At 39.5% G+C, this 8,061-nt stretch overlaps 1 protein-coding gene across 1 annotated transcript in view; it reads left to right on the forward strand.

The window, feature by feature from the left end:
- Positions 1-2,716, forward strand: part of TAB2 (TGF-beta activated kinase 1/MAP3K7 binding protein 2) — a 20,141-nt gene extending 17,425 nt beyond the window's left edge. The window contains 1 exon segment of the mRNA XM_008948573.1: positions 640-2,716. Coding sequence (XP_008946821.1) covers positions 640-785 — 146 coding nt within the window. The 3' untranslated portion in view covers positions 786-2,716.
- Positions 2,717-8,061: the final 5,345 nt, after the last annotated feature.

The raw sequence follows: 8,061 nt of genomic DNA on the forward strand, positions 1-8,061 counted from the left end.
CTTAACTTGAGATGTACCTCTTCTCCCTTTTCATCTTTTTCATCTCTTTTTGTCTTTTCTCTTTTAAAACAATTAGAGATTGTTGTCTAACACGTCATGGAAAAAGATGCACTTGGGTGCTTGGGAGGATTATTCTGTAGTCTGACAGATCTAGGTGTTGATTTTTGCTTAGTGTATCTGACTGCTCATCTGGTTTGAGGAAGAACTGCTGATGCACATTCTAGGGTCAAATATAAAGTATGTCAAAAGGTTACAGAGCACTTATTTCTTGTCCTAATGAATTTTAGACTGCTCCACAGACCTGAGACTTCTAGATCTTTTGTATGTTTCCAGTGCCTATTGATTTCTATACTTTCTATCTCCTTTTCAAGCTACAGCTTTGAACTGGGACCAAAAGGGAAGAAAGCAGAGTGAAGACATAGGGAACTTGCTTTTTATAGTTTCACCTTGTGCCATTTGGCTGACTTACAATGAAGCTGTAGTCAAGGGGGTGGTAAAAAGCTGCCTCTGTCACTTGTAGAAACCATGCTGTTCTCAGAGGAGCAAGATAGTTCTCAGTTACTGAAAAAAATCATCTCAGAATTCTTTCCATTCTGTTCTTGGTTAGTAACTGCGTATCTTATCTCTTTCATGTCACAGATCAGAGGTCCATTGTGAAAACACCAAAGACTGTTCCAGACACAGATGAAGATGAGGGAGCTCAGTGGAGCTGTACTGCCTGTACTTTTTTGAACCACCCGGCCTTAAATCGCTGTGAACAGTGTGAAATGCCCAGGCATTTCTGAGCCAGCAGGCCCGTTGCCTCTTGTTAAACCACAGCAAACATACCAGGACCTATCCAGTCGCTGGGGGGAGGGGGGAGGGGGGTGCAAAAGAAGCATTTACACGTAGGATTTTGTAAAATGGAAGGTGTGACGAGATGGTGTTTTGCTAAGGTTAAATGTCAGCCCACAGAGCTCGTAATACCTCAGTGTTGTGTCACAGGCAGTTGAAATCGATCGGCTGAAAGGTAATCTGCTGAAAGACTCCGTTGCCAGCTGCCTAAACCATGTACAGTATTACCAGTATCCCAGTAACACACACCACGTTCAGTGCTTGGGTGTTGCCCATCCTCTCCTGTGCCCCGATGTCACTACTGAATTTTGACAGGGGAAGGGCGTCGAGCGCGAGCGGTTTTGTTTTCAGAGCTTTCGGTGAAACACTACATGCACAGAGGAGGAGATCTTAAAGGAGCAAGGTTTACCTGTTAAAACTGTTCGCTGCCTCATGGTGCCTTCGATAAAGGGAAGAACTTCACAAACCAGTGGTACCCTTTGCCTTGTCTTCCCTGAAAACATCTCTGAAGCCAGAAACCAGTACAATCACATCTAAAGATGAAAAGGAAAAACTGCATGCGTTGTCTGTACAATACACACAGTGAAATACCCCAGAGCTTTTCCTACTGTACATAGCTCTAGAGCCTGCTTTAAGTGATTTCTTCTTTCACCTTTATTATTTTCTTGTACTTCTGTATGTATAGTGTAATAGTCTTTTTGTTAACTTTCTTTTTTTCCTTTTAAGTGATTAAGCACGATCATGTCCCTTTTTTTAAGCTTTTACCTGAAAGAAGCAATGCCTTAAAATAAGAGCATTAATAAGAAACTATGCACAAAATAGCTTTCCTCTGCTCGTTCTGTACATTGCTCTTGTAAATGCTGATGATCTGTGAAGACCTGCAGATGCAGCCTGGTAAAAATGCAGGAAAAGTTGGAAGAGTTACACATATAGTTCACTCTGTACACTGAGTTTTACGGTGGGTGACACAAGGTAGCATTTTGTCTGGCATGAGGAAACTTTATACTAAGAAACTTTCAACCCACCAACAGATCAGCATCCGATTTAAGCTTGCTTCATCTGCCGGGTATCTTGCAGACAGACTCCTGAGGAGAGAGATTCGTTGGGGAAGTACACACAGTGCCAAAATCAACAGCAGCAGCGTCGTACGGCTTTGTTCAAGGACTTTAAATGCTTTCCTGTTTCGGCAGCCAGTTTCTAAACCTGACTTTGTGGTGAAGTCTCATATTTATAGAAAACAAGGATAGCAATATTTAGGACAACTGAAATAAAGGCTGGAAAAGAGAAATCGAACAGACTTGAACACTGAAGCAACCTCAAGCATCTCTTTATTTTGATGATCTATTTTTTTAAGGAAAATATTCACGTGATCGGGGATGTACATAACCAAGATCAAGAAAATGGAATTCCAGTACAGTTTGCATGAAAGACGGCACGCAAAGAATTATGTAGCAGCACTTAGCGTGAGGCTGGAGGGAGTGCTAACTATGTAGCAAGAGACAAAGTAGACTGTCACCCACTGTAAACATTTGCCAGTGGACACTTTTATTAGGAGTTTTACAAGTGATCTATGTGAATGCACAGAGGCCTTTGTTTTGAAGGCTTTGCATTTTTTATACGTGGGAAGAAAATGCCAGTCCCAGGTAATTAGGCAGTAGACCCAAAGCACTTGCATTCAATGCGTTTTGTCTATAAAATGAGGCCTTGTTTTTCAGCTTCATCTGCAGTTCTATGTGAAGATTGACAAATCAGTTTTTACCTGTTTATTAATAAAACCTAATTTGGATATCTTGAGTTGATGGTTTTGTGATTTAGCTGGGTAAACTGCCTTTGTAACAGATAAGTTATTTATAAAAATTAAAAAAAAAAAATTATATTCTAATGTTTGGTTTTGTGATTTGTTTGCCTTTTCCATGCTGTGGAGCAACAGAATACTCAACGGAGCAATAAGCATTATCGGTATTAAAAGTAGGCTGATTTCTTATGAACGGAGATTTTACTTAAGATTTTGCTTTGTTGAATCTTGTGTCTTTCCTCCCATGCATTATTCTGTTTCATTTTAATTCAGTGAGTGTGAAGAATATAATCCTTAGAGTTGTGCTTACAAGATTGTGTCCTGACCGAAGAACTTGTCACTTACTTATAAAGTAATGAGCTAGAGACAGGCTTGAAGGATTCATGCTTTATGGGTTTGACTTTTAAAAATATTTTTCTAATTCAAAATGGGCAGACACTTTGTCTGAGGTAATAGATTATGTACTTGGTGTACTGTTAACACCTGTTTAAGGTTTGATGTGGTTAATCTCTATTTTGGTGCTATGTATATTATAGTGCTGTGAGATGTGGGGTGTTTCTGGACATGTCTTTCCTACTTGGACCTTGTCTGGAGAGGCATTAGCTATGTGAAATTGGGCTTTCCTGAGGCACAGTGACGCCGTGTAAAAGCTTTTCAGGAGGCATCTATAAACAGATTAACTACAGATCCAGCAAAAAACATTCCATAGCAACTAGAGTGCTTTAATCTGCTGTATGAAGAATAGTGTTTGGAGTGAGGAGGGTGGCTGCATTTAGAAAGCAAATGACAAGCTCCGATCAGGTGGAGAAAAGCATGTTTGTGGAAATCACTAAAAAGGAATTTTGCTTATCCTATCCAATGTGTAGTTGATCTCTTTTCCACATTCATATGATGGAGAAAAAAAATTGAATCTTTACATCCTAGCTCCAGGTAGCTAATGCAGAGAGCCACCAACATGTTAAGAGTGTACCAGGCAGTATTTTTAATAACTTATACTGGAACAGTGGGACAAGAGAAACGACATCTCCAGTGTCATCTGTTCCACAGACCTTCACCTTCAGGGGTTTTATGTCCTTTGTGTGTTTCAGGTCATGTGTATCACAGCTCTTCTTTCAAGCTGGTACCAGTATATTGACATATCACTTTTGCATGTTTTTAAAGAGGAGGGTTTTAAGGGTTTAAATTTTGAAGGATGAAATAGAACTAGATTTCACTGATTAATTTTTTTTCTTTTTCCTCAATAGAAGAGAAATATAAAAGTTAAAACATTTGCAGTAAGGTTAAATATTAAGTTTGTATTGTGAACATTACTATTTTATCTTGGATGCTGATTTGTGACTTTACATTTCTGCACTGTCTTTTCCAGCGATCTCTAGAAAAGAAAAAGGAAAAAAAAAAAATTAAAAAAATAGATTTTCACTCTTTATCAGAAAGGGGAGAAGTGTACTTCTTGGCTTTTAAAGATGCTCCTGTTTATTTTTCATGCAGATATGAAATATTCATCACTTCGTCAAGCTTCAGAATTGGGATAACTTTAGAAATGCAGGCAGGGAAGCTGAGACACGGAGTTGGTAACCAGGCTGCTGCGGCATGTCAGCTCTCTGGAACTGACTTCAGTGCACATTGCTGGCTTTTTTGATCCATCAGAAAAACATTTGTCTTCTGCAGTCTCCAGTCTACTCTGTTGCCCAGGAGTATGAGTATGTGTGGCACTCCTGAAATTCAGATGGGATATCTTCAGTCTCAGGCTAATGATTTACCGATATCTAAAACTGCATAGTTGGTATTTGTGCCTCTCTGTGTGTCTGCTTTATTTATGTGGGCTTAAGCAGTTTCATGTTCCTGAAATGTCTGCCTACAGCGTATTTTTTAGATGCCCAGGGAGACTACATTTTCAGTTTTTAAAAAGTATCATCATTGGTACTGCATTTCTTTAATCAAATTCCTCTGCCTTGAATGTACATTGGAGTCCAGACACAAATTAAAGGAACGCTTGGTTAAAAGACGTTGATCAAGTATTTAAGGAAAAAAAAAAAAAAGCCAAGTATTGAAATCTACTGAGTATTTATCCTTTTCAGTGTTACTCCTTTGGTATTTTGAAATGTGAGTATTACTGTACAATAGCGGCAGAAAATTTTGAATACATTTAATTAATGACATCTACAGTGTAGATTCTGAATCCATGGCAACTCTTACTAATATTTAGCTCTTAATTTAAGTAGCAAGGAAATGCTGTTAAAATTATTTCCTTTTTTAAAAAAAATCGTTTCTGCAGAAAATAAAAATTAGCTTTAAACTTTTGATTCCTGTCATTGGTACTGAGTAGAATGATTACATTGCATTCCTTTCTCAAGCCTGACTGCCTGAATAGCTCTTTCATTCCTACTTTGGGGAGTAGTCTTTGATTTTTATGTAGTCCAAAATAGCTTGTGAGGCTACTATTTTGTGTAAACTACTTTAAAATTACTGGGCAGTGAGAGGATGGGAAGTTAGTTTGAAATGTTTGAGGGCTGCAGGCTCTGTGACAAGCTTAAGTGCTATAGGGACACTTGGGAATGATGATGAACATCAAAAATGATACAATCAGACTGGATATGACTTTTTTCTTTTCTCTGCAATTCTCAGCGGTGGTGATTTGTTTTTCTTTGAGAAGTTCTGTATCTGTGATGTGCCTGCTTCTACAGCACAGCTTCTCAAATAGTGCCACCTTCAGAGGCACCACTGGTAGAACCCACAGAACTGCTTGCTTCAGTCAGACTTCAGACACGTTGATTCCCAGCAGTGTAAATGGATGTAAGGGGATGTTTTCATCAAATATGCAGATATTTTAAATAATTTGGTTTGAATATTTCACCAAAATGTAGCAATCTTCTGCCAGTGCAATGCTGCTGCAGGCATGAGTTTGGCTATTTTTCCCAGTTTCCCATTCTCTTCACTGATGCAAGTTGCAGGTATCTGTGTGGTTACAGAGGACTTTGAGTCAAAATTACCTACATGAGTTCAAACAGCCTATTCTTTGCAAGTTTATTTAAAATGATAAAACACGATCATATTGCATGCAAGTGAAGGAGAAAAGTAGCGTATCAATTTGGGTGCTACTCAAAGGATCAATCTGAGATGCTTGTATAAACCTAATTCCATTTTTTTTTTTTTTTTATGGCTATGCATTTTATTGTGGCTTTAAATTCTGTGATTGCATGTTGGGTGTTTTTCCATACCGTTTATAGGAGCACAGTGCCAATACAATTCTGATGTAGTTAATTTGGTAACAAATGAATGGGGGAAATGTATATTAAACATTTTTAGTGTGGTTTTGTCTTGCATATCAGCACACCACATCCAGCCTGTGACTGATAGGCGTTGCCTAAATTCAAGTTCCAATTGCAAGTGACTGAGATACAGGATGAAGAAATATGGTGATGGAGATACCGATGAAATGGAGTAAGGAATGCTCTGTCCTTTGTTCTCCCTATGCAGAAGCAGGAACTGTGGCTTTTCTTGCACTCGTCTGTAACCGCAGAGTGAATTGTGGCAAACATGGGGCCTCAGAGCTGAAGCAGCTGTAAGTGTTAGAGCTGGGAACCTGGAACCCAGCACCCACAGCGTGCCTGGCCATGGAGACTTGTGCTGGATGTACTTGGTGTGGGGCACCTTAGATGTGGGGTATGAGTAAATGGATTTATCATGTCACCTAGCCGGTCATTGGGAGGGATTCTTTGTTTTCGTGGTGACTGATACAGATGGCTGCTGTGTTCTGTTCCTGGGCACAACGACCAAATGTGTTTCTTTGTGTACTTGTACAACACCGTGCTAAGTAAGCTCAAGCAGAATTGCAGTAAGGTTCAGGAGCAGCAGCATCAGAGCATTCAGGTTACACGTGTTTTGACAGGAAAGGATGGCCAGCTTGTCCAGCTCACTCGAGGCAGCAGGAGGCATGGTCTGTGTAGGAGGTACCCAAAAGCAGCACAGCACGAAACTCCTTTCCTGTTACATGAGAGAAATGCAGGTGTATCTGCTCACATGGCAGCCCTGTCTGGGGTCTCACACCTGGCATGTTTGGTTACGTGCCAAGGAAAAGTTCGCAAGGTTCTAAAAGAAGGAAGGTGGAAGTGAGTCTCAGGGGTGCCTCATCTGGCTGGTGTGCAGCTGCTCACCCATGGCAGAGGAGGCACCTGTAGACAAAACAGGTTATTCTGCCTCTATATTTTTGGAGGTCGGATGCTTATTCTTCAAAATAGACGCTAGTCTCAGAAGGAAGGCCAGTGCATCAGTAACTCTAGGTTGGGATTAGCTTTTTTCCATCGTACAAAAACAATCAGCTCTTAAAAGTGATGTTTTCTAATGAGGGTAGTAAATCTAGAAGTGAGTTCATAACAGGTGAGTGAATATTGATATCTCATGTGACAGGAAACATTTATCAGATGAGAGGTTGAATGTTTGTTTGGAGTGAAAACGTGATTACAAAAATTATCGGCCCAAAAACTTCAAACACAGAATTATAGTCTTTTTAAAATCCATGTTGGTCTAAGGTTATAAGCAAAGCAATCTTTGTACGTATGGAACGTCTCATCAGCTGATGCATTTAAAAAAAAAAATAAAATTACTTCATTTACAAACAAAGATCATGATCTGTAGTTCATTAGTTAGCTGTATAAATGGTAAGCTAGGGAGCCCTTATTTAGTTGGGTTTTAAAATTATTTTTAATCTTCAGTGTTTTGTGTGTTTGTTGTATCCTGTGTAGAACATAATTGGACAAATGGATTTATTTGTTTACAAAATCTTTTTTGCAGTGTTTCTTGTGCAATCCCTCTGCAATTGTGAAAGCATTTGGAGGTGCGTACCTCTTTTTGTGTCTTCTCTCCATGTTCCTGAATGTTAAGGTTTTCAAGAAGAGGGGCTGTGTTTCAGAGGTTCATGCTACGGCAGTGTGACCATGCTGCTGCTGTACTTAAGTTAAAAAAAAAAAAAAAGAAAAAGAAAAAAAGAGAAAAGGCAGTGTAACTCCTGGCTTTAGAAACCCTCCCTAATCCTTCGCACAGCTGCCTTGTACATGAGAAAGAAAATGTCATGTTAGTGTTTTTAGAGCTGGAGGACATGACAAAAGCTTTCCCTCTTTAATAATGATTAGTAATGTGGATTTTTTTTTTTTTTTTTTTTTTCTCTGCTAAGCTTGATACTTTTAAATTAAATTGCTTTGGCTTTTTGAAGCCCTAAGGAAACCAAGTGCTGTGCTGCCTGGCCAGTGTTCTGCTGCTCTGAGTTTTACTTCTGGCCTTAGGACTTTGGACTAGATGAAACAGAACAATCACGTAGCAAGGGCTGAGACTAAATTTCCTTTTGTTAAGGGACCCTACAGCAGCCCCCGTGGATTCCACCAGGGGATGCTTTTCTGCCACCCCTACAATCATGGCCATAAGGCTCCACCCTCCAA

This window comes from Merops nubicus, unplaced genomic scaffold (genome assembly GCF_000691845.1).
Source record: "Merops nubicus isolate BGI_N331 unplaced genomic scaffold, ASM69184v1 scaffold10161, whole genome shotgun sequence".
Lineage (NCBI taxonomy): Eukaryota > Metazoa > Chordata > Aves > Coraciiformes > Meropidae > Merops > Merops nubicus.